This window comes from Lepisosteus platostomus, chromosome 15 (genome assembly GCF_059453375.1).
Source record: "Lepisosteus platostomus isolate fLepPlt1 chromosome 15, fLepPlt1.hap1, whole genome shotgun sequence".
NCBI lineage: Eukaryota > Metazoa > Chordata > Actinopteri > Semionotiformes > Lepisosteidae > Lepisosteus > Lepisosteus platostomus.
Window position 1 is genome coordinate 18,829,804 of NC_142625.1, and position 27,110 is coordinate 18,856,913.

A 27,110-nucleotide genomic window follows, 5' to 3' on the forward strand; every position below is an offset into this window, starting at 1 on the left:
GGCCCTACAATATAAAATAAACGAGAACTTTCTTTCGTATGCCTTTGTTTTCCATTCCTCTGTGTGTGGGGAAAGGGCACTTGAATTTCCTTCATAACAAATCACGGATAGGTCTTAGTCTGGGGCAGGCAAGGTAGCAATTCCAAACTTTCTCTAGACATTTGGAGTCGATGCCTTTTTAGCAGCTTTGACGTGCCACAATGAGATCACCAGTTTTGAGTCACATATGACCAATTTATTTATCACCCTGTGAAGGATGGGGCTTGTTGAGAACACATTCTTATCTCAATAATTTTGCTCTCAATCATCTGAATTATAGAGCGAAGCTCAATTAATTAGAATATGATTAACAAAAGTGTGAACGTGGACGAATCTTTTGAATGTTTTTGAAAGGCAGGTAGGTGGCAGGGTGGCGCTGTGGGGAGCACTGCTGCTCCAGGGCTCTGGCTTTGTTTTCTGGGCCTGGGGTGCTGTCTGTGTGGAGCCTGTATGTTCCTCCCAAGACCAAAGACGTACCAGTAGATTGACTATCTTCTGGGATAATTGGACGTAGGTGTGAGTGGGTGCACGTTTGTGTTTTTTCGTCTGTGTGTCTGTCCGGCAGTGGTGTCCCATCCAGGGTGTGTCCTGCCTTATTCCAGTTGCTTCCCGAGATAGGCTCCAGCCCCCCCCCCCACAAGCCAGGACTGGACAAGTGGTTAGAAAATGGATGAATGGAAACACTGGATACGAATTTCCAAAATATTCAAGTCAAAAGATCTTAGGCTAATTAGAAAGTTCCTGCATCTCGGTGATTGAAGTTGTGTCAGATCTGTAGATTGTACAAACGACTTGTTTTTGTAAAGCCTGCAGATGTATCAGTAGTTAAGCAAAGCATATGCATCATACCAAAGAGATTGGATTATTTATGTATCATGAGGAACCTGTCAAAGCTTTTTTCTTTCAGTCAGCACATTGTTTTGGTAACAGCCAGTGATAATGGGGGAAACGTTTTTCAAATCTGGAGTAAAACACATTTGATGAGGTTAATTTCTGTGCAGATTGTTCACGTGGACTGTAGTATATATAAACACATGCTTTGATGGCATAACCTATGCAGTGTACGGCTTAAAGATTGAATTCAAATGATGGTACCATAACGTGCACAAAGTCACACTTTATTTTGTGTAATTCATTTGATTGCCATAATAGCTTCAAGCATATGAACGCCCTCTTCACATTAATAATGACTGGATCTTGAACCAATGTGCATTGCAAGTAAAGAAGAAAAAGAATCTCATCAAAGTATTTAACAGGTTTTTCACTCTTTGAAGTGACCTCTTAAACGAGTTAAAATATCGAAGTGGGTAATATTCAGGAATCTATAGCTTAAATAAAGACGATTCTACTTCCAGGTTTACTACAACAAATCCCCCTTTGTTTGATATTACCTCTATGATCAACTGTTCTCACAGTGGATATATCCGTGCGTCTGTCAGTCTTTTGTATTACCAGTTCAAGGGAACATGTTCTGTTTAGAATGTGTATGCAGGTGTGTTTTTAGTTTCTGTGCGAGAGCAGTAAAGACGTATAGTACAAATGGGGGTAGGACTGCTGCTAAATTATTAGATTACACGACCTGGTTGCTACAAAACAGAACAAACTGCATCAAACATATCTGAAACTTCACGTATTTAAAGTTTAATGTTCTAGTTTATACCAATTACGTAATATTATGAGCTCACGTGTAATCATTTCATACAGGAAATAACAATGAACGTTAAGCGCTTTCTCGCATTGTGCACAAAATTCTGTGTTGCGTGTACAGTATATGCAGTGCTGATCTACCCAAGACTAGCAACTGCAATGGTGAGATTCTAACTTTATTTTATTGTCAAATGCACGAACTTTAATTGATAAGACAACTGAGACGTGCGAAATGAAATGAGAGATTACATCACCAATAATTTTCATGCGTGTGTGTTTTACTGTCAGGAGATGAAAACAAAGCAAAGATATCATGAGCTCCCTAAAGGTTAAATTCGTGAAATCCCTGTTTAAGTTTTTTAGAAATTTTGTAAAATCCGTAGTTTCACGCTCTTATTGTAACGTATATAAAGACAATTATAATCGATATCGAGTTTTACGTTCAAAGCGATAACTAATTGTATTTTAATTTGCTTTTCTACGCAACACCGAATGTAAAAATTGCGGAAAATGTTCCTCTTGGAGCTTTAAATCCATTTTCGGAAAAAAAAAACTGTTTTATGCGTATAACTGTTTTTACCTAGCAACCTGCAGCGTCAGTAGATTTGGAGATCCATCATCAGTGGTGTCTCAGGGGCAGCGCGGATACTGTTTATTTGGCACATTGACAGCTTGTCTTTATTCCAGGTGTTGTCAAACAGAAAGAAATAATCGAGAGGTTGGATAGAGTATAGTTTTATTTCAATTTAGTCGCTAGGTGGCTTTTAAAGTGCTGTGGTTACAAGCCATTAAATGAACAAGGTTTCTGTAATAATCAAATAAGGTCTAAATGTGGCTTCTGACTGTCAGATAAGTGATGCCATGTTGTTCAGTTTAAAATAGCCTCTCTTGCTTCTGCAGTGCTATGTTCCCCAGTCTTTTCCAGTTAACAGTGTGTATTGTCACAACAAGGCAACAAGATGATAACGCATAAAAGAGCCCAAGTCAACTGAGTACCACCCAGGCCTATAGTCTCAAGCTTTGCTTTACTGTTAAAAGGTTTATTTAGTGTGGTCTTATGCAGCTAGCATAATGCTTCAGAGAGGACACACATGACAGCATAATAATATAATATATAATCATTTTCTTTTTTATAACCGTTAAGTCGAGATGGACAAATGAGTGACTGAACCCTTTCATTATGGTGAGAAATTAGTTATCAAGGGAGAAGCTGATGATAGTGTTCTTCATATATTTAGTGGTTTCCATGGTGACCCACAGTGCTATGGGAATATCTCTGCACCCCCATAGTGCAGGAGAAGCTACTTTATCCTTCCCTTCTGGTAGGAGAGGACGTAAAGTATAATTACATTTTTACTATTTGGAATGGGCAATTATTTCCTTATTTTTTTTCTCTCCTTCCTTCAAACACAACATACAATTTTGACCTAACAGTTGTTGCTTAATTTAGCTTTAATGCTATGACACACCTTCTTCAAATTCTGCATTGACATAGTCTTCTATGGCACCTGCAGCAAATTTGAGCATCAATGAGGAATGCTGCTGATATAACAGGGCTCAGTGCAGGGAACATGTTACTGAACAGACGTCACCCCAGCGCATGGCCACCTCTACCCTATCACTGCTTGCACTACAGGCTCACAAACGCACAAGCATGTGACAAGAGTTGTTGTGGTGTGCAAGACGTGCACACCACAACACTCTAGCTCCTGTCAGCCAGGGTGCTGTGGGATCTGCTCATTTTGTTACTGTTTACTCGAGTATGAATAAACAAAGCAGCAATAAAGCACACTGCACCTGGTGGCACAGTGGTGCAGAGGTTAGGCTTGCTGTCTCGCAAGTGCTGGGTTCAATTGCAGACCTGGGGCTCTGTCTGTGTGAAGTTTGCATATTCTACAGCTGTTTGTGTGGGTTTCCCCCTGGAGCTCCAGTCCAAATGTCTTTCTTCTCAGAGTCCAAAGACATCTGGTAGGATAATTGGCTTGTGTTAAAACTGGCCCTGGCTTGAGTTTGTGTGTGTTTGTGTTTGTGTCTGTGTGTGGCCAGCGATGAACTGGAATTCCATCCTGGGTGTATCCAGCCTTGAGCCTGTTGTTTGCCAGGTTTGGCTCCGGCTCCCCCTGTACTGGATAAAGAGGTAGAAATAATGGATGGGACAGATATACTATCCCAAAAAAAGAATCTGCATGGGATAGAAAAGTGATGTGTTGCACAAGTATAAAATCTACAATAAAACTGCAAAGTCCATATTCCAAGTGTTAACCAGCTCCCTGCACAGATCCAAAGGAACTGTGGTGGGTTTACATGGTAGACAAGATTGCCATAGCTAACACATCAGCTTATGACAAATCTTTTAACGCATTTAATCTATTGCTGTTCCAAAAATGTCTGAACAGTTTGCACAGTGTGGGGTTTGGGCATTGTTTTGATGCAGTACAAGACCTGTAGACCATGAATGTGCATGAGTGGGTTGGGTATACTCAGCTGGGTGGAGTACGTTGTTCCTGTATGTGCCAATGGTAGATTGCTTTCAGTTACCAGTTGTGCTCTTTTAGTGGATATTATGCTTTAGAGAACCAACAGCAAGCCATCTTCAAGCATAACCTCATGAACATGTTCTATCATCAATGCCACAATTGGCATCGTAATGTCTCTGACGTGTTTCTGTGACATCCACCTGCAGCATTCAATAGTACGTTTGAACATTGTGGTTTGAATCAGATCTAATACTTGATTGTGTTCATCATTGGACAATAATTGGTTGACTTCAAACAAAACTAGATGATCTTGTTATGAATTTAAGGTTGCTTGACATGTCTGTTTAGTGTATAGCATTGTTACCACACATTGCAATTAATGCACTGGGTCTACACTTTCCACACAATGTCATTGAATTAATGACATCATGCTCAATTAATTCAAATGGTCATAACTGGTTTTCAATATAAGCTGTACCATATATGATGTGTGAATAACACAAATTCTGTGTTTGTTGGTGTATTTTTCCTTTATAATTTCTTCTAGGAGAAAGTATCGCATTTCATTTTGCATTTTCAAATGGTTGTCAAAAGTTAGTTTCAAAAAGATGTTGTCAAAATATTGTGGTAAAGGTATTACCAATATTTCACCAAAATACCACCAGTATTTAAAGGTGTAGTATTTGTTGAGCATTTCTTTCAGTTACGTGAGAACTGAAATCAAATCAGCGGTAATTGCATCTTTTGTTCTTCCTTATACAGTACATCTGAATAACTAAAAGGCTACTACTTCTATTATAATATACAGAACTATTGGGACTAACTGGTCTCTAAAAACAAAATGGCTAAAATTTCTGTGGCATAACACCATTGAATTGTCTGAGCGAAAACCAAGGAATGGAGCAAAAAACAAAGTAAAAGATCTTTGACCTTTCAGAGGAGTATAAATTAATTATCCCTTTATTGATCTGTTTCTTGCAATGGAATAATTGGAAGGTCGAGTTTTTGGCTACACCTCCCCCCACAGGCTCAGACAAAATGCAACTCCTGGCAAAGCACAACTGTAATACTAAAGATAAAGATACTACAGATGTAAAGGAAGACAGAAGGCTTTTTACCTAGATGGAAGGTACACACAATATACTACAATGAAGCATTGTCCACTCTCCCAGGGTCAGTCATTTGGAAAGTGATTCCTTTCTGTCCTCTGTTCCCCAGGTTTTACGGGTTTTTCTGATACAAATTGCATAAGACTGGAAATACATTGTTTTCGGAATTGACCTGATGGGAAAGAATTCATTTAAGCAGCTGGGAAAACAGAACACAAAACAAAAGACAGTGTATAATTGAAGAGCTGGTGCAGTCTTCCCCTGATTTGAACCACATGACAGAAGAGACAAAATGATCTATTCAATCGCCTGGGCATTTGTCTGACAGTACTGGATAAATCCCAGTGCATCACTGTGAGCATGTAAATCATATCCCAGTGACTGGAAGGAGGATACAAGCCTAATTGTCCCTGAAACCCTACAAAGGTGAATAAGCCCTCCTTACTCCTGCAAATGTTTGGTACACCTGTGGAATTACAGAACTGATATTACAACATGTGGGGGTAATCTTCATGAAATGAAATACTTTTCTGACTGTTTTTGTACTCTGGAGGATAATGAAATTGTCTTTCCTAACCTTCACGGCATATAACTAATTCTGAGGAATCTATAACCAAGTCATTATTAAGTATACAGATTCCATTTACAGCTTACTAAAGCCTAATGAAAGCCTTGTTGCCATTATGTGTTTACTGTAGCTTAATTAACAGACTGTAAAAGCTTCTTCTCCATCAATTAGTTCCCCTTAGGATTATGAGGGAATACCTAACCTATAGCTCTGTTCCCTTGCAACAGTTTAGACTTGACTGTTTTTGTGAAACAGCCACATAATTAGCAAAAATTTCCTAAAAGGTAATATTGAAGAGACGGAGTATTGTGATCCAGTCATAAAATACTTCTCCATAGTCACTGTTGGTTTGTGTTCCTGTGTCTCCTCTTCCAAAGCTGTAAGCAAAACTTGATTTAATGAAAGTCACAGACAAACGTTTCTAAATCTTTTTGCAAAACTCTTTTTTTTTCTCAGAAACATGCAACTGCTGAAGTGGGAGCTCAGGAATTTCAATTTGCATAAAGGCCTTTGTCTTCCTTTTCATTTATATATAATTAACTATATGATCTGAATGTATCTAGTCATTCTAACATTTGTCTTTAATATTTTTGAAGAGCGTGGATACCTTCTGCTTTCACTCTTAGATTAGACCACTTGTACTATAGAAATCATTTTGCTCCATCTCCCAAGCATATTTTGAATTTCTGTGATAACATTTATTGTTTGAAATTCTAATATTGCTTTTCCAGATTGGATTTTAATGGTTTAATAAATATGTGATTGTATCAGACCTCAACATTTTTTTTTTAAATAGAATCTGGAAAGGCACAATTTGATCAGTCCCTTCAACCCATTGCTATTGCTGGTGCAACCTGGTTTAAACACTTCTGTACTTCTACAAAGGAGGCTTTAAATACACAAATTTGATGTTACTTAACAATGAAGGGCTGTAGTATGGATTACTTTTCCTCTGATTAGTTAATTGCAAATTTGATTGAATAGAATTCACGGGTTCTATAATATTTCAATAATTCTGTTTTTTCAAAATAAGATACCCTACTACCATATCCTCCGTCTGCTTTTCAAAACAGGTAATATAATAGAACACTTATGATTGGAAATCTTTTTAACTGCAATGTTATTTCTTACTTCTAAATAAACTCTTGGGAGTAATATTGCTTTAATTTGCACAATTTGCAGTGCTCCAAGACCCGTTGGAAATGCTCAGATGAATAATTCCCTTAGCTCTACCTACAGTAATTTCCTGATCAGGTTCCTGATCTGCTGCTCTTTGTCTGCAGTTCTTCTTCAGGGGAAATGGAGTGAAATTCAGAAGAGAGATCCCAGCTCATTCACATTAAATTATCCAGTTAGATGTCAAATGTAGTTGGAAGTTCCTTTTTCTTTAGTTCCTTTGACCCCTTTGACTCACAGTAACGTTTTCGGTTGCTGTTTCACATGGGCTCTGATGACCTTAGCTGGCTTTCTTCTGACAAATCAATGCAAAATCTCTTCGGACGACTGACTGTGTTTAACCTATGAGGTGTTTCTTTGGTGCCATTTTAGAAAAAAAAAGAAATGTACCAATAAATCCCATGCCCATTACCAATACATTTCCTTATTTTTTTTATTAAAAATTGAACTGGTTCAGCTATACAGCTACATTTAGTGTAATTACCTTTCTTCCATTTGGCCTAATCTTTTTAACGCTCTGTCCCTGTTCAGTCCCATGGTGTGATAACCATGTAAATTATTGTTTGAAATGTGTTGACACCAAATTTGTGTAATCTGTATGACTTGCAGCTCTTTCAAGGCACTTCTGTCCTACTGCAACAAGTCTCGTTATAAATTGCTTGAAGATTGTGCTTACCGTGAGTAAGCGTCCTATAAAATTTAAGAGACGTGATCTGAAACAGAATGCGTCCTTGCTGTCTCTTGGAAAAGAAATGAAAAGGCATGGGATGAACAGGATAAATTGTCAGAAAAAGACTACTTTAGTTGGCAGGCCACCTTGCCCATTGTCATTGACTATCGTTCTGCATGTACAGTATCAATGTTAGTTTTTATGTACACTTTGGTTTAAGAAATGATTATCCCAAAAACTATTTGTTAAAATGTTTGGTAGGTGCAATGTGTGCTGTAGAACATGTGTAAACAGACAGTGCTGTCATGGCAGTTAACTGCAGCTCATCTCCAATCAATCAGTCCTCCATCACTGAGACATGTGCTCCTGGTCTGGTGCTATGAACCACAACACTTCCCAGCTGCAAGCCCCAGAATGATCATCAGCATTTGATTTTTGTGCACAATTCAACAGTGAATGGTAAATTGAGTTTAAATTGGTAAAGTAAGTTTAAATCTCATTAGTAGATAATACACTGAGCATGGTAGGAAAGTCAAATATTAAAAACTAAAAAAAGTCATTAGAACATAAGAAAAGTTACAAATGCGAGAAAGTCCATCTTTCCTGTTTGGTAGTTAGTATTTAATTCATCCAGTTGGAATACAGTTCCTGTCAGTGTAGGGTTTAGTTCCTTCAGTCTGTCAGTGTAGGGTTCAGTTTCTTCAGCCTGTTAGTGTAGACCATATTGTAAGTGATACTTTGTTTTTATGAGCAAATGCAAATATCTAATTCTGAACTGATGTTTTCTTTTACAGCATTCAGTGATGTTGTGTGTTCTGTACAGACACTGTGATTTAGCTGTTAGATCCCACCAAATATCTGTTGATGAGTAACAATGTTAGCACACATTTATTCAGTGCTAACACTGAGCTGCATTAACTGAGAGAGAAATGATCTCAGAGCAGGTAATCTTATTAATCTCTGTGTCCAGCACAAGACCTTATCTGGAGAAGCAGTAATAAATCAGAAGTAACTCAGTGAGGAAAATAATGATGCCCAACCTTTTAAATACATTAGTGTGTGGTTACAGATAGAATTACCACAAGAAAAACAAAATTAAGTAAGATAAAATGCTCCCTAGTGTTATGACAACATCCAGTGCTGGCGAGCTTGGTATTTCCTTTACACATCCAAGTCAGCTATGACTTGAAGAAGACTGGCCGTAAAACTGCAGGCCTTGAGAGTTTTGTGTCAACTGTCCTGTCGCTTGTGAATTAAGGAACAGGATCAGAGGTGTCCAATGCTCTGCAATCATACCTTGCAGAAGTCAGAGAGTTTTGTTGCCCCATCCTGATTAGTTAGTAGAAGTAAGGATACTTGCGACTTTTACTAGCAGATATTTTTCTTGCGTCCGAATATTCCTTTTCTGCAATTATCTCTTTTTCTGCTCTGTGCAGCTGAGGAATCATTAGACATAACAAGTAAATGTTGAAGAGGAGGCAACAGTCGTGTCAAGACTTCATAGGTCGTGTCAGAAGTCACACCCCTGCTGACTGTGTTTTGTTTTTTTGTGTCTGCCTGGCTTTATGTCAACCAGATGAGCAGACGACGTGTGGCACGGGAGATGAGTGTTGCCTTTATATTAGCACGGCTCGGTAGTTCATCTGCACTACAAGTTGCTGTACTTGAGCCCTCCTTAGGGTTCCCCTGGAAACTCTGCCATTGCATTTGTATTTTGTTAAAGAAATAAACCCATTACATATAGGATCCCACCTGGGTTAATTCTCAGCTCAGAGCTTTTACACCAAAAGAGCAACAGTCAGGTGGCATACAGGCTCATGACTTAGAAACACTAAAGGAAGTGGCCCAGAGGGGTTATGAGGGGGGTTGTAATTTGTGCAGGTAGTGCAATATCTCTGAGCCACCTAGACCTAGACTAGCCAGTGTTCCGAACCCAAAACTGTGGAACAAAATCTGTGTGGACAGGCTGGTACTGTGCTGTATAGTAAAAGCTATTGCCTGGCGTACTGTAGAGAATCTGGTGTAGACATGCAGCTATTTGGATGATTTTTCATGACATCCTTGCTTTTGTCCACATGGCTTTGACTTCATTCCTGAGGCTCCAGCTGTGTCTGCTCCTGGCCGTGGCCCTGAGCTGGGTCCCCTTCACTCAGCAGTCTTCCCTCCCCAGCAGCATGCATTTAAAACAGGAATCCACGCCACCTTATTAAGGTGGTTATCATACCAACAAAACCGGCTGGGTAAAGTAAATATTGTTTCACCCATGACAGACTGTGCAGGAGCACACAGGGAATGCCTGGCCCTGCTTAACAATAATTTGTGCTAATCAGATGAGTGCTGAATAGCTGCATGTTCACAGTAGTACATTAAAAGTTAGAAAAGGTTAATGATTTTCTCACACTGTGCATGCGATTATTCATAAAGTCAGTGAGCGAACTTGCAGGTGCACCGTACCCCTCCTTCTGCATTTGGGAGATCCCCTGCACCTGCCCCACCATTGGAAGTTCAACTTATATAACCGGACTCAGTGTAACAGGATGTGAATCATCACTGCAAGCTATTTCTATTTTCAGAAAGAGCATGTTAAGTCATGGGCACTCTTGTGTACCAGCCACATGTTTTACAGCTCCTCTTTGTTAGTTGATATTTTCTGAGGGCCGAACAATTCTCCTCTTTAGAAGCTCAGCAACAAAAACAGGGGAACGGTAGTTTATATTTTGCATGCCCGCTCACCATGCTGAACCGGACACAGTCATAGCAGGACAGAAATGTCTGTTTCTGGATCTTAAAGACATAAAATTAGATGGATTTTCAACTAGGAAAAGGTTGGGTTTGCTGGTGTTAATAGCTGCTGCCTGTAAAGAGGTACAAGCCTGTTCTCTCAGGTGACATTTCTTTGCTGTAGCATCTTGATTTACTTCCATCAGCTACATATATGAAAATGGTTAAATCTTTTTCAGTTAGTGCCAGGCAGCCTGATATTTAAAATTAGCATGCTATATTTAAAGTGACAAATCTTATGCTGTATTAATCATTTGCTAAATATAGCTGGTTTGTCTTCTTGTGTGGTGAGTATTCATGGCTGTGATTAATTCTGTGCTATCAGAGACAACATGGCAAAAGCGAGCTTCTTTCAGAGCCTGGCAGCTCAACACCCATGGTCTTTTATAGCTACAGATGAAAACTGGCACATAACTGGGTGTTTACTGTATTAACTCACTCAAGATTGCAGGGCCTTCATCAGCTACAACTAATGTTTCCTGATAAACATTCACTTTCTCACAGTAATACATAAGTTATATACTGTATGCATGTTCTTGCATTACATACTGTACATACAAAAAGACCAAAGTAAAAATCCTTTTATTCATTGTTTTTACTTCTTTATGCAGAAACACAACTCCAAAAATCATCGTTGAGTTGTAGGAAAATCATTGAAAATCCAATTTTAACTGATTACGTAGTCACTGTTAATCATGATAGGTCTGTATTTTATAATACAAAAGAACCGTTTTAATGGATATGTTGAGTAGAACAGATGATGTTGATAGGGAACACCTGACAGTGATCAATCAATTTGATTGGATAATTAAATGTGATGGATTAGACTTGCCACATATTGGCAGTGCGTTTATAGTTTAACCTTCCTTCTGATTGCTTCGATTTCATTGAAACATTGCTAAATGATGAGCTTGGTTTCTTCTCCCCCAATATAGGCTGTGCTGCCCCTTAAAGTGGTAACAGTTGAAGAAAACACAAATATTGTGTGAACCTTTAGCACAGCAGTGTACAGAAAGTATGATCCATATTTATATATTAAACATTTCAGAAATAGAAAGAAAAGTTTTAAGACACAAATTGAATAAAATACATGGAACCACAGCACTTTTTAGGTAGAATATATAAATGAGTGGTATTACACGGTCAGCCTCAGAAAAAAAAAAAACATTTCCAAAGTCTACAGATAAAGTAAAACCTTCAGAACATGGTTGCTTATTTGATGAGGATGAAGTCCTATAGGCAGATACGTTCAAGATGTCCATCAGTGACAAAAGACTACAGATCTAGCAAAAGAGTGGCATACAATACCACACAGTATGTTTCCATCCAATAGTGAAACATTGGGAAGGGTCTATATATGTTTGGTGTTGCATATCATCCAATTGAGATCACAAATTACTACAGTACAAATGGAAGGTGTTCTTATCATGGAAAAATACATGTGGATTTATATAACATCTGGAAAGACTGACCTTCCCTTTTCAATACAACTGTCACCCACAGCACAATGAAGAAATCGGAGATTTGAAATTATTGCTCTGGTTGTGATATGAGAAGACCTAGGAACATAGCTAAGCAGGAATGTTTTTCACACCAGTTTCAATAATAAGCAGTATTGAATTATTTAGAAAAATAGAAGAGCACCAATACATACAGAGTGGCACTGTCAAAAATTCAGGTGGGCGTAAAAATATTAACTAACTCTCACTTCAGACTTAATAGATTGTATCTTTCTTGAACATTTTGAAACAAAAAAGAGTTTTGTATACAGGTATGTCCCTGATTGTTGTACACATTCAGTTTTTTATTTCAGATATATAGAGATCTAGAAAAAATACATTGGTTTTTGATCACCGTGATACTTAAAAAGATTTTGTGGTAGAAGATCAGAATTTAAAACATAATGCATTTCAACATGTTAACACATTTTCTGTTATGTTCCTCAATATCAAAAGAAAAAAAAAACCCTGTCTTAAGTCCTTGGGGTTTGAGTGGCAGGCTTGAACAGGTCTTTAACCATGCGGTGTGAAGCCGATCTTCTGAAACGTGTGTTAGCGCTGTGTTGTTTCATATCGTAACCTTTTATCTGAATTTCTATTCTTTCTGTTGGTGTCTAAAATGGAGATGTGGATTTTGGAGGTTATACTGTATATTTGACCAGCATAAATAAGGGTGTAAGGAGCCCTGATTGCCCAGAAACCTTGTCAGGAAAGTGTAAAGAATATTATTTAGTTTGTAAAGTCATGAGGAAGATGTCAGACCAATTGTTCTTGAATTTATGCCATTTCCCTCTAAGTGTAAACACCGGAATGCACTATAAAATTAGAGACACAGATCTGCTTCTGTGTTTTCAGTCTGAGCTGCTGGAGATAGTGCCACTGCAGAGCAGTTCTCCTTTACATCTGAACGCCCCCCAGCCATTTCGTCCGAATGACATCACCGTGCTGCCTCACCCTGCAGGAGACAGCACCGCCAGTGTGCGGAGCAGCTCCGGCAGCTCAGGCGAGGCACAACGAAGGACGAGCAGCAGGGGAGAGAAGGGGGAAGAGCCCGGAAATGTTGGCCTGTCTTCCGAAACCCTTCCCAGCCTCTCACTCCCCTTCCCTGCCTACCTGCTCCCAGGAACAATGAGAAGTGCCAGCCTGCAGTCCGTTCAGGAGCGCCGTGTCAGTGATGTATTGGCTGTGATTAGATGAAGTGCCTCTGAGGCTGGCTTGTGGGAGAGATGTAACAAGGAAGATGGATCGATCCCTTTTAAGACTGGCCATTCATTAATAATTAAATAAAAAGGGCCTAAGGGCTGTAAACTACTCTGGAGAGCTCTTATTATTATTATTATTATTATTATTATTATTATTATTATTATTATTATTATTATTATTTGGATCTGTGTTGAAGCCTATTTTTTAATACAGTAGGGAATAAGGACGGTAAATACTAAAAATGAAGAAAAAAGACATAATAATCAGTGGGATGAAAGCACTATATACAAATGCAAGACATTATTAACTATCATTAATAAAGCCGGGTCATGATATTTCAAGAATAAGATGTCTGATCAAGAACCCATGTGCCCAGTTTGGTATAGATGACTGGAATAATATTTTAAAAGGTTATTTAATGAATATGAAAGACTACTTTGAAGCTGGCCTGCTGATAGATTTAAAAGAGTCCTCCCCTCATGATATGACCTCAGGCTCTCTGCCATATACAGTCCTATTACAGTACGGAACAGCTTCCTTGATCTGCAAAGTGTGTGAGCCATGTGGAGAGAGTGAGACATGCAGGCTGAGAGAGGAGACAGGGTACTGTACCAGATGGAGAGAAGGAAAGATGGGAACTGGAAAAGAAGTACAAGGTGAAATAAGAGCTGCCTGTATCAATGGATGACTGGCTTGTTTCTGTGCTGCACAATATTTACCAAGATGCCTAGCTGGGGACAGAATACCTTGCAGCAAATGATCAAGGTCACCTGCGCACTCATTAGTTACAAAATTAAAGATCTTGGTGCTTTGGGATGCTTTGATTTTGCTTTTGTTTCGCAATGGCTCTAGACCTGCGTCTGATACACTCATGAACAGAGAAGTGGGGCCCAGGATAAACAGTAGGAAGACAGCATGCTGAATGGTACACAAAAGCTTTGTGTAAGTGCTGGTCAATCCCAGCAGGATGAGAGAGACAGAAAAGGGTGGTGGTCTAGGATGTGGAGAGGAGGGAGGGGGAGGAGACTGGGGGAGAACAAAGGAGAGCAGAGAAGGAGAGAAGAGTTCTGGAGGACAGAAGGCACGGCTCACGTTTACTGTCTGAGAGGAAGGAAAGTGAGAAAATCTTCAGCTTGTCAACAAATCAGACTGCAATATTTTTGGAATAATATTTTTGGTTTTGAATGTGAACATTGCCGACCAGTTTTTATAGTAACCAAAAGCCACATGTGGTGAGAAGTATGCAAAAACAGTTTAGTTACTGTCGCTTCAGACCGAACATGTTAAGATGAAAATGTGTTCAGTGTTCCACAGGACAAAAATAACTTGCTTGTCTTCTTTCACGGGGCTTCTAAATGACTGGACAGATGAACAACAGATTTGCCTTGCAAGAAAGAAACTTGTCACTACTGCAGAAATATCCCCAGAAATAACGGCAGGGGTTTCAGAAATGTGGAAAATTTGTTTGATCAGTGGTACACAGCTGAAAATGAGAGTTTGAATTTTGCACAGCAAAATACTGCTCATTTCTACAAACACAAAATACAGCACCACTAAATTTTCTGCGTACTATAAATTAATTCTCTTCCAAAGCTTCTTGTCTACTTAGTGTTTCTGTTAGGAAATGTGACACATATATGGCACCAGGAAGTCAAGTGCGTTGACATGGTCTTGTAAATACACTGCAGGATTGAAAGTACACAGTGAAATGAGGCTATGAAAAACCATGCAGAATCCCAACTCAGCAGGGCAGACTTAATATGCATATTGAGTTGGTTGTGGTGAAAATCTGGTCTGGAGTATTTTGGCAGGGCTAAATCGAATAGTGTCCTCCCAAGTATGGTACGTGAGGTGATGTCTGAATTGTAGGCAGCTCATGATGTCACTTTTCCTGCAATCTGATTCCCTTGTTCAGCTTCTGGGAAGAAGGAAACGCTGTAGCATTTGTCAGTGGGATTCTAAGCCAGGGACAGAGAAGCAACAGACTGCTTCAGGGTAAAGAACAGGAGGACTTCCATCTTGTCAGGATCGGCTTGAAAGAACAGTGATTTGAGAATTATACTAAGAAACAGAGAATACATTACAAGTTAGTAAGTTAGGAATCGGGCACAGAACTATACAGATTTATGACATTATGGTATTGAACAACAATGCATCACTAATGGGTGACATTTACAGTGGCAATATTTATTATTGCTATTGTATTTGCTAAAGTGATCCTGATGTGATGTGAATAATCCAGTCTCATTCAGCACCAAGGACAGCTCCTCAGAGAACTGTATTAGCTCTGACCTGGGACATGGATTACTTTAAACTAGTCCTGCCATGCATAACAGAGCGTAACATATACATTATTGTGGAGAAAAATAACATTCCAGTTTGCATTAATTAAAGAGCATTATCTTCTTCAGAAGAATGGGCAGTGTCTTGATAAGAGTCAGGACTCCCTAAGGCGAACTTCATCTCTTATTCACTCTAATGGCCATTTCTTACTACATTCAGTTGAGTTCCCTGTCACCCAGTCCAGCTGCTTTTATTTTCTTAACTGTTTGTGTGTATCATCGGGCGGTTTATTAGCTGTGTCAGCCTGTGTTTGTTTCTGCTTGAGAGAAACCCTCTGTTCTTCTTATTTTGTGAGCTCAATTTGTAATAGCCAACAGTGTGTGTAAGTGCATGGTACTGTACATAGTGAGAGTTTTTATGTGCGAGAGAGTGAAATAAAGAGAAATCTGTCTGCCATCTGGCTAAACTGCCTGGCAGAGACACAAAGCTTTTCTACCTAAATGCTGTATGTGTTTTTTATGTATGTGTGTCAGTACATTTGTTTTGTCTGTATTGGTTAATTTATATGTGTTAGAATGTGTTGGCCTATGTGTTGAATTAATATGGATATATGTATCAGAGTCTGAGTATGTCAGCATGTGTGTGTGGCTGTGTCAGTGAGCATATTTATGGGGCTGTGCCAGTGTGTTTGTAAGACAGTGCTATGGGGTTGTGCCAGTGTGTGTGTGTTTGAGGTGCAGTGCCAGTGTGTGTGTGTTTGTGAGGCTGCGCCAGTGCATGTGTGTGTGTTTATGAGGCAGTGCCAGTGTGTGTGTCTGTGGGCCTTTGTTAGCACTGATTTGTGGGTCTGTGTCTGTGTTAGTGTCTGTGGCTCTGTGTACTTTAAGTGTTTCTGTAGCTCTGTCATTCCGTGTGTGTTTGTGGGTCTGTGTCTGTGTTCATGTCTTTGCATGAGTCTTTACTGGAGGCAGAGGAAGACTCTTGCCCAGTAACTCTGCAGTGGACTCATCTTATCCTCCAGGCCCTGGTGGGAGTGAGCCATGATAATGTATGTTTTATAAATCTTTCATGCATTGACCTAAATAAATTTAGAGTGGAATAACAGAAATTTCACATGAGAACGCACCCACCTGATCCCACTAGGTCCTATAACCGCATGCTAATAGAAGTATGATAAAAAAATATACTCCACACTAGAATCATAAAAAATATTCCTATTATTATATTAAAGTACTTAAAACATTATTTTCCCATTTTTTTAAAGTACTGCTGTGTTGGTAATAGTACATATCTAGACAGGGTATTCAACCTCTGTTTTTGTGAAACTGGATTAAATAAATTCATCCACTTGAAACTCAAGAGTATTTTTTTTTCAGCGTGCTGACACAGGAAAAAAAGTAATTACAACATTTGCTTGAGTACTATTCTACCTCTAGTTTATGCTGACCCCACCTCCACTTCTACTGTGAGGGTAATATTAGGGAACAACTGTTTTTCAAGGGATTATGAGCCTATTAATTTATGAAGTGATCATGGAAGCTGGGTTCTGAATGCTGATAAGGCTGTGATCATCGGTGCCTCGGTGACTAACCAAGGCTTGATGACTCACTAGCTTTTGATATAGAGATCATAATAAATAATCAAGCTGCTGTCTGTGGCCTTGCTGCAATGAAGGAAAGCCTCTCAAGCACAATGACCCTTTAATACAAAATATTGCCATGTCCCATCCAGGCAGCACTGATCATTTCCCCAGCTCTCCACTCCTGTCTCCTTGGCCCACTGTTGGCGCTGCCCAGTGGTCCCCTTGCCTCACCTCCTGACGCTAGTAGGAACTTCTGCCAGGAGCACCTGACAACCCAAGCCCGCAAATGTCTTTTTTTTTCCTCTCTGAGCATCAACAGTGCCGGGGAGCCCTGAGGACAGATGTCCGCCTTCTGCTCATGGAAGGCGACAGGCTGTGGTGGGAGTCTTAAGGGATCACCTCCGCCTTGCTGTCCTGCCACCCTGCAGCAGGGAGTGAAAGCTCCAGTTGCCGGCAGGTCTACCCATCTTGTCAGATGGAGAGGGATCATCGAGGATCAGAGCTGCTCATTGCACCACACTGGCCGAGACAGAGCTACTTCCCAATCTTAATATCCCTCCCGCAGGGCCCCCCGGACATTTGTCCTTATGGAGTAACCTTTTAAGCCAGCAGGGGGCAGACATGGGCTCTTCAGCTATGGGCTTAGCACCAGCATGGTGGAGCCTACATGATACAGTATTCTTTGAGGCGGTGATGCCTAGTCTTCGCGGCCTGGTGCACTGTCAGTGGTTTGCATCCAGCCTTGTGTTCTTGTGCAGGGTCAGTTTGGGGAGGACAAGATTTATTCTTAACGTGTGTCAGAGGGCTCGTTCAACCTGCTATGACAGAATGAACAGGAAGCCCTAGAGGTCACCCTCTTTCAGTGGTGCCATGTGGACGGTCAGCTTCGAAGCGCTGAATAAACTTTTTTTTACGTTTGACTCTAAAAACAGATCTTAAAAAAGAGTCTACAGCAACTTCATCTGGTAAGGCTGTGTGAGACATGAGTTTTGAAAGACTAAAAAAAGAAAGGTTTTCCCTTGCTCTCTCTCATTGCTATTTTATACAGTTTTATAGATCAAAATACCCTCCCTGCCGAGCCCTGATAATAGTTTTTTTCTCAAAGGCATTTATTAGAAGCTAAAAACTGCAAAGCAATCATGCCCCTTGTCTCTTGCCTTGGGTAGCAGTTACTAATCCGGGCGATTTCTTTCTCCATGGTCACGTTAGGGGCTAACACTGATAGCTCAGAACAGTGTGAGAGAAAGCAGGCTGGAAGCTGTATCTCTTAATGCTGTTACAAGGGAATCCTTAAGCTTTCCAATGCCACAGACTTTCACTAGTTATCATTCTCACCATAATCCTTCACAGATTATTCCTCAGGAGCCATCGGCCCCAGAAGCTATTTTTCTGGCACATTAATGACTATTAGTGACTAACAGCAGCAGCAAGCAAGCTCCACACACACGAGGAGTGACAGTGGTCCTTGTTCTGGATAAAAACAGACCAGCAGTTTTACTCTGAGTCATTGAAAGGGTCGATTGTCATGGGGTGAGTTGGGGGGGGGGGGTGAGGCGCCATGTTGAAGATATTATTTGTGCTATATTTGAATAGAATCTCCCTGAGTGAATTATTGGTGCAAAGCCATTATTATCATGGTTAATGGGGGGTTGTATACTGAGGGTAGAGAACGAAGATGGTATGCCAGAGAGTGTAATGTACAGTAGCTTTCCAACATATAAAATATTTAATCAGATTCAGACTGTGTTGAAGTTCAATAACATGATAACAAAAAGACTGAGGTGTATGCCTCCTTTTGAATAGCCCCAAGAGGCAGAGGTAATTTATTGTGTATAAAAGTGACTAATGACAGATAACTAATAGCAGTACTGTATAGGTTATGTACCATTTTAATGGCCAAATAATTACAATTCTACTGAGGGTTTTTTGACCCAGATGTGTACTGAATATTCTCTGGGCTTCAAACTGTAGATTTTAATAGTTAAACATCTGGTGTTATATGAGTCTGAGTGTGCTTTACTGCATTGAGGAGCTGATCAGGGATAGAGACATGTTTATTCAGAAGTTACTGTGGTGCCGCACAGAATACAGTATATCAAAGATGAACAACTGCAACATGGACATGTCGGCTTTGCAAGCAGAGCAACAGCATTGCAACCAAGAGCTCCTTTTACGTTACCTAGTGAGATTCCACTGAGGCAATATCAGTAACCCTGCACTGCCAGACAATAAATTTAGCCACAGTGTGTACACTCACAGTGAATATGAATACCATTACAGATCACACTGCAGATACCGCACCAGTGTCATCCTTCTAATATTCATTGATTCATTTCAAATGTTTTTGAAGAGGCGAAGCTTCTAAAAGAAGGGGAATCTAATCATTGCATCACAGTTAAGCTTTCTATTATTCTTGCTTCCTGTGACACGGTGATATTGAGATTAGTACAGACGTACTGTATAGTATTAAAAGGAACGTCAGACTTTGGTAACCCGGGGTGATTAGACTTTTACTGTATGTCGCGTTCTCCCTGTCTTTACAATGGGACCAGCACTTGCGTCCTGGATGCCACTGTGAAAACCTCATTGCATCTCTGCTGGCGCACGCATTTTACACGGCTTTTTAGTTCCGAGAAACACACGTGAGATTGGACTGAAGCTGCAAGGGAGCGGAGGAGTTACGGCAGTACTGTTTGTTGAGGTAAGAATGTACGGATGTGCTTGAGTGAGCTATTGTGGTCCTCGATCTGCTGACTGTGCTTTAAGCGGCGGTGATGGGGGGGTCAGTGTCTGGGATGCAGAAAGCAATTTCATTTTCATTCAGGCTTCTCCACTGTTGTCGTCCGTAAGATTTCTCCATCTCCACGTCTCATATTGGAAACAGGAGCTTTTCATCTTTTATCGGCGTTGCACCCTGCAGGGCGTCATCTTATTTTACTTCTGTCGGGGAGTCCGACTGACTGCGGGGCAAGGGAGTCATTAACTACAGGTTTCTGGAAGAAAAAAATATATACTTGAGGAGGCGCCGCAAAAAGGGCAACAAAAAAACAAACAAATAAAAAGTGAGTGATTTATTGCTAGTTCTGCAGTTGAAATTTGGGAAATTGTGAAAACGGAAGACGTGTCTTTTTCATTGCTTGTGACGAGAAAGCTGTTTGTGATCTGTGGTCGGGGAGGAGAGTGACGTACTGTATTTGTTTCACCTGCTGGAAGATGTGAAGGAGCCTGTTATCTCATGTCTCTCAGTGAATGCTTTCTAACCTGCCTTTTCGTTGCAGGTGCTGCTCAAGCAGTATTTTCTTGTTTTGTGTGTGTGTGTGGTTTACCTGCAGAGACAATAACCGGGCTAGTATCTGTACCAATTGTAGTGTATTGAAAATATACAGTATATGCATTACAGTGCGCTGCCCTATTCAGTGTACTAGTCTAGAGTCAAGACTGTTTAGTGCGCCCCGAATAAGAAGCTACTGGAATCACGCTGCAGAGCAGATCGCGGTGTGCACTGGTGGGTTATGCTAAGACTTTAGCAAACGATTTACGTTATGAAATATTGTTGTATAGACTTGTAATTGTGAGGTGTTTGCCTTGGATGTACTGCTGCTCTTCGGGCACAAGTTATATATCTGGCAAATACGGTAGAGAGAGAGAGCTGAAAAAGCTTTGTCACTTTGTAAACGAAGGATATCCGTCTTAGATTGCATATTATCAGCATGAATGCAGTACTGACTGAATTTCTACTTAAACGGTGCTGCAGCAAAGTTAAATTTCGAAGATAAAGGAAATCTAGGTTATAATTGGAAGGGGACATTTCTCCTTAGTCTTTTTCTTAGTTTTGTTGGCTTTATATATTAACTATATTTTTATCAAATCAGATAGTAAGTCATCAATTTAAAGCCGTTGTAGGGTTTCAGAGGACAAAAGTGAGAGCTGAAATAATGAACACCACCTTCTTGTTAGGTACGTGAGCAAAGGTAGCAGACAGCAAATCATCCAGAATTCCTGGGCATTAGCAGCATTTCCTTTAAGAACTGCAAAATCACCCAGCAAGAAAAGAAATGACTATTGTTTTTTGGACCTCTTTCATAAAGTTCTATTAAGCCTGTTTCATATATTACTGTTCTTAATTTTTCAAGCTTTTGTACATGCTACATTGTACACTGATGTAACAAGAGGTCTGCTTTTCCTGCTCAAACCTCTCTGTGTGGTTCCACCCTCATACAAACACCTTCCACTCCCCTCAGTTTTCCACCAAGCCCTGTAGCAGGAGCCTGTGTGACCCTTAGCATTCCGACCTTAGTCTTTCAATAACGTTCAAATAGGCAATGAGAGCCACCACTATTCACACTTGTGTGAGCTTTGCTAAGCCTGGCCTGGATGTCTTCTGACATTTAACAGGGCGGACAAAGCTGAGGCAGATGCCCTGCTTCCATCTGTTCATCATGAAATCCAATCTCACCCTGAGAGAGAGTGAGTCACTGGGGACCATCACTAGGGGTTCTGTGAGCTTTGCTCCCCATGCGTCTTTTCATAGTTACGAACCACGGGCGCAGTCAATTACATCCAGCCTACAGACTAAATTGGCAATAATCCCTCTTTAGTTAAATATTTAAAAAGCTAGTCTGACTGCTCATTGAAAGTGAGACTAGGACTCTAGCTACAGTATTATGCCTATGAATATTAATTAGGTCTTCATGAAATCACAGTGCTATAGACGATTTACATTAGTCACTTGTCAGAGATTGCCACGTCATGCTGATGAGCCCTAATTAACTGTGAAATTGCTGTCCGGAGCTGCTAGCTTTGACTCTATAAACACAGGACGGTAGGATGAGAAGTTACAGGACTGCTATCCTATCCATCTGAGTAGAATTTAGATTGGACAAAAGCTAATGAATATTCATTCTCAGAGTTTATTGCAACCTCTGCTCTTGAGTCCCACCCAAAGCTGTAAAGTGGTTCTTTCCTATATCAGCCTATCTACTTGTCTTAATATCTTGGGTATGTGGGTCTAGTAGTTTAAGTACATTTCCAGATATCATCTGTACATCTGGCAACCCACTGAAGCTAAGCAGGTATGAGCCTGGTCAGTACCTGGATGAGAGACCTCCTGGGAAAAACTAAGGTTGCTGCTGGAAGAGGTGTTAGTGAGGCCAGCAGGGGGTGCTCACCCTGTGGTCCATGTGGGTCCTAATGCCCCAGTATAGTGATGAGGACACTATACTGGAAACAGGCGCCATCCTTTGGATGAGACATAAAACCGAGGTCCTGACCCTCTGTGGTCATTAAAAATCCCAGGGCATTTCTCAAAAAGAGCAGGAGTGTAACCCTGGCATCCTGGCTAAATTTCCCATTGGCCTTTATCAATCATGGCCTCCTAATAATCCCCATCTATGAATTGGCTTCATTACTCTGCTCTCCTCCCCACTGATAGCTGATGTGTGGTGAGTGTACTGGTGCACTATGGCTGCCGTCGCATCATTCAGGTGGATGCTGCACATTGGTGGGGGTGGAGGGGAGTCCCCATTACCTGTAAAGCTCTTTGAGTGGAGTGTCCAGAAAAGCGCTATATAAGTGTAAACAATTATTATTATTATTATTTTTATATGTGTTAACGGAATGTATACTTTCTCCACTGTTTTCTCACAGAACAGGTTGAATTAGTAGAGGGGATCTCATGGTTGGCCCTGTTTGTAGATGGTGGTATGGTCATCCCCTAGACTTGAGACAATATGTGAATTCTGGGATCTGCTCACTGCAGTCGTCCTGCCCATGTGTTTGGAGAGAGTTCAATGAAATGACTCTGCAATGCTGTCAGTGCACAGTGAGGGAATATTGTGGCACGACTTCTCTGTCTGACTTTTCCTGGCACATGTAGGACTTTGCAGCAGTGTGATCCCTTGCAGTGTGGACTAAAGGTAAAGGTCAAGATAATAGCAGCTTGACCACGACTTTAGGCTTCTAGGCCTGCTTATGCCTGAAGAGGTCACTCTTTTATCCACATCTTTGTTTTTCTTCAGACATGTCTGATTTTCTTCGCTTCACCTTTGAGCTGAATGAGGTGGGCTTTTCTCATCTTCCTCTGTTTTCAGTGCTTGTGTATCTTTCGTTTGTGAATAACGTTTAAAAAAATCCATCTCCAGCACATTATCAACCCACGGCTCAGCTGTACTCTTCCCAGAGAGCTCAGCAGCAGCCTGTCAGAGCCAGACAGTGTGGGCGCGCTGTTCCTTGTTGCGGAACACAAATCTTATTTTGGTTCTTCCTCACAAGGGAGTCTGCACCTCTTTCCTGGCTTACCGTTTCCATGAAGAGTGAGAATGTCTTCAGAATTCTTACAAAAATAGTACTATTATTATTATTATTATTATTTTGGTAACACCTTTCTCCATTGAGACGGATTTTCAGAACACTTCCTAACTGTTTAAGTAGGCATCGTGCGCAGAATTCAGGATAAACATTTTATATTATACACACAATAACTTGTGACATGAAATGTAATGTGAAACAAGATACAGCTGCACAGGAAAGGATTACAGGATCTGAAGGTTCGAGCTTTGAGCATAGGTGGTGTGAAGGAACTGGCGAGCGAAGAGGAGGGACAACTGAGCGATTGGAACATGAGCAGAGAGCGAAAGAGGGGATCTGAAGAGAGACGAGGGGTGATGTATATTTGGGGCCAAAGTGGAAAAAAAAAAGCTCTAAGGACAAAAAGCTGAACGTGTGGGTAGCGGGAAATGGCCTTTGAATTAAAGTAGCAATGGAGACCCGAAGAAGAGCAAAACACTGAGATAGCTGCTCAGCTTTAGATGAACTGGAGAGTGGAGGCTGCTGATACAGGGAAGACGTCCAGGGACGTGCACCTGTTGTCCAGCCCAGAGAGAACAAGAGCCTGGGCCAGAGGCCTGCTGGCTGTTATACAGACAGATCTTGTTGAGGAAAGGGCGACGGGTTTGCGCTGGAGGAAAAAGAGCAGCTGACGGGAGGAAAGGAAGAGATCAAAGTTACAAACTGTTTGCAGACACAAAGAGAGCCATAGAGCCGAGAGAAACAGAGAGCCTGGGATGGGGCAGAGGGAGGAGGGAATAAGACTGCCCGAGGTGAGGAGTGTATCCAGGAAGAGACAGCTTGTAGCAGTTAGTTCTGCATGATCAGAATGTCATCTGCCTAGAAGCAGTAAGGGAAGCCATGTGAGGAAAAGAAAACCCAGCGAGCAGGTATAGAGAGAGGGGAAAAAGGGCTCATACTACTGAGAGAGGGCAAGGAGATGAGAGAGCTGTCAGAGAGGCAGAAAGAGAACAAGTCCTGATCTGTGCCTGAAATTCCAACTATAGGGAGAGGAAAGGTGATCTGTTGTGCCAGAAGCATTTGAGATGCCAATGAGAATTATAACATAGGACAGAAAAGCCATACAGGTAGAAAGTGCACTGCAGATGTAGAGGTTCCCATTTTTCTCAATATCATTGGTCCAAACACTGTTCTCTTTCAGTGTAGTATTTAACATCCTTCTTTCCTTATTCTTAAACAATGCTCAGCTTCTCCGTTTCTGAAATTTATAAAAAATCACACCCAGGGCAATGTTCCCTCTAAGCTGTGCAGTGGTTAGCTTTGCTATCTCGCAGCACTGGGTTCCTGGGTTCAATTCCATAACTGGGGTGTTGTCTGTGTGGAGTCTGCATGTTCTCCCTGTGTTTCTTCCAGGGGCTCTGGTGTCCTTCCACAGTCCAAAAACATACCGATAGGTTGAGTGGCTTCTGTAAATACCTGGTCCTGGTGTGAGTGTGTGTCTAGCCTGTGATGGACCAGTGTCCCATCCAGGCTGTGTCCTGCCATGCGTCCCTTGTGCTGGGATAGGCTTTGGCTCCTTCGCATCTTGCGCGTGCGCACAGGTTATGAAATCAGCGCACACAGGAAATTGAACTGCTCACAAAAAATGTAATTCCCCCCCAAAATATGATAATAAAACTAACATGGTCGTCAACTGAGAAATGCTAAATTGACCATGAGGCTGGCTGCAAGAGGCCCAGCTTGGCTGTGTGCATTATTATTGCTACTCGATAATCGATATCTCTACTCTCGTAGTCTCGTATCTCATTGCTCATGCTCACTCGACACTCAGTCTCCATGACTGGGCTCGTTGAATTGCTTTTTTGGGATCTCTATGCTTCTATGGGAAGGACTATATTAACAAAAAATAATCTCAGGTTTCCAATTTGACCTACACTCAATTTAGTGCGCTCAAGTTTTTGTCACTGGGGAAAAAAAATGTGCAGAACTCTAAATGTTTGCACGCGCAGGCCATTCAAAATTAGCGGGAACATTGAGCCAGGGTCACAGTTTTGGATGACTCACATGTAGAGGTTCTGCAGCGACTTCAAAGAGCACTGTTTGTTCAACATTCTGTGCCATTTGTGGCTTAGAAACAGTGGGAGGAGGATTGGCACGATAATAGCTTTTCCAAAACGTCTCCTAAGGGGAGTGAGGCATCATACTGAAGAGTATGTCTTCAGAATGGGTTTGTGCCATTGTATCACAGAGGGATCTGTGACATCTTTTAAAAACAGGCTTTCTGGTACTCAGAAGAAATAAAAAGAAGGCACCTTGGTTTAGTTTGACAATCGGTGCTATCTGCAAATAAAAGTAATTCTTTTTCATCGCTGCAGAGCTGTTAGTGTCATGTGGCACAATGCAATGCAGGGTTCTGTCACCATTCAATACTCCTGGAAGTATCTAAGAAAACAGTGTCTATTTTAAGGGCTTGGTGGGTGGATGTTACGAAGCACTGTAACAGTTCACCACTGATGGCTTCATCTATCTGATGGAGTGTGGCTGTCATTCCAGACAGACCAACAGGGGTGAACGTATATACTTGTCAGCAAGGGATTAATTTAACATCTTCTGGTTGTTGTGCTGAGCCTGTCAAAACTGCTGTCAGATGATATATGACTGCTGTTGGCTGTTGTGATGACAGTGCAGCTTGTGTACTTGTTCACTCCGATGAAGTTCAGCCTGAGGAAAAGAGAACGTTTGTCATGTGCGTTTGTTTTATACCCTTACATGGGCGGATGCAATATTTTATTTCCCGCCAGAGGGAACCAAAGTCTTCAGTCAAAGCCAGCAAAAAGGGATCACCAGTGCTTCATTCGTTCTACAAATGTCACAAACAGCTCCGCTTTACATTGCTGTTTTCACTCTGAAGATAACAAATTATTTGCATGGATAATTGTCAAGAAATATTACAATCAAAAGAAGCTGGCTCATTTTCTGTGTAAAGAGTTAGACTCAATTTTTCTTGGAACAGCTAAAAGTTAATCCCATGCCTTCCCTGGCCAAATTTCCCATTGGCCCTTACCAATCATGGCCTCCTAATAATCCCCATCTATGAATTGGCTTCATTACTCTGCTCTCCTCCCCACTGATAGCTGATGTGTGGTGAGTGTTCTGGTGCACTATGGCTGCTGTCGCATCAATCAGGTGGGGCTGCACATTGGTGGGGGTGGAGGGGAGTCCCCATTACCTGTAAAGCGCTTTGAGTGGAGTGTCCAGAAAAGCGCCATAGAAGTGTAAGCGATTATTATAATAATAATTATTATTATTCTTTGGGTGTAGGTTGCCAAAACATAGTGTTTCTTTTCTTTACCTTTCAGCATAGAATGAACATTTACATTTACAGCGTGGAAGACAACCTGACTTGTTCCTGTGCAGCTGTCTCCTGGTTCTCATGCTGACAAAGTTCTCTACTCCAACGTCTTCACTCAGTTTTCATGCTCTCCTTGACCCAGTGAACCTCACTCTCCGTTATTAAGTGTGCTGTATTTTCCTCCCCCACCCCCTCTGCTGAAGATGTAATGGACCAGCAGAGGGCGCTACATTCCGGCTGCCTGGTGTCGGGGGTGCGGACTCCCCCAATCCGCAGAAACAGCAAGCTGGCCACTCTGGGCCGCATCTTCAAACCCTGGAAATGGAGGAAAAAGAAAAATGAAAAACTGAAGCAGAGCTCTACAGGTAAGGAAGGCTGGTGGGGATCCTAAAAAAAGACAACATGGATTCAGGACACAAGAGCTAGGAAACAAATGACA

General features: G+C 41.1%; 1 protein-coding gene and 1 long non-coding RNA gene across 8 annotated transcripts in view; both read left to right on the top strand.

Moving 5' to 3' along the window:
* LOC148648150 (phosphatase and actin regulator 3-like) overlaps window positions 1-27,110 on the top strand; it is a 53,883-nt gene that overhangs the window by 1,554 nt on the left and 25,219 nt on the right. For 3 of the 7 annotated variants that reach the window (XM_088608282.1, XM_088608283.1, XM_088608280.1), the window contains one exon: window positions 26,875-27,036. In XM_088608282.1, the coding sequence (XP_088464408.1) occupies window positions 26,880-27,036 (157 nt within the window). In that variant the 5' untranslated portion in view covers window positions 26,875-26,879. Of the gene's footprint in view, window positions 1-19,296; window positions 19,736-20,285; window positions 20,540-23,457; window positions 24,132-26,874; window positions 27,037-27,110 lie in introns of those variants that run through there. The other 4 variants (XM_088608284.1, XM_088608281.1, XM_088608279.1 and 1 more) reach the window with 4 other exon arrangements.
* Window positions 1,733-13,277, top strand: LOC148648151 (uncharacterized). Its single transcript, XR_015926805.1, has 2 exons — window positions 1,733-1,848; window positions 12,822-13,277. It is a non-coding gene; the product is annotated as an uncharacterized LOC148648151 (long non-coding RNA).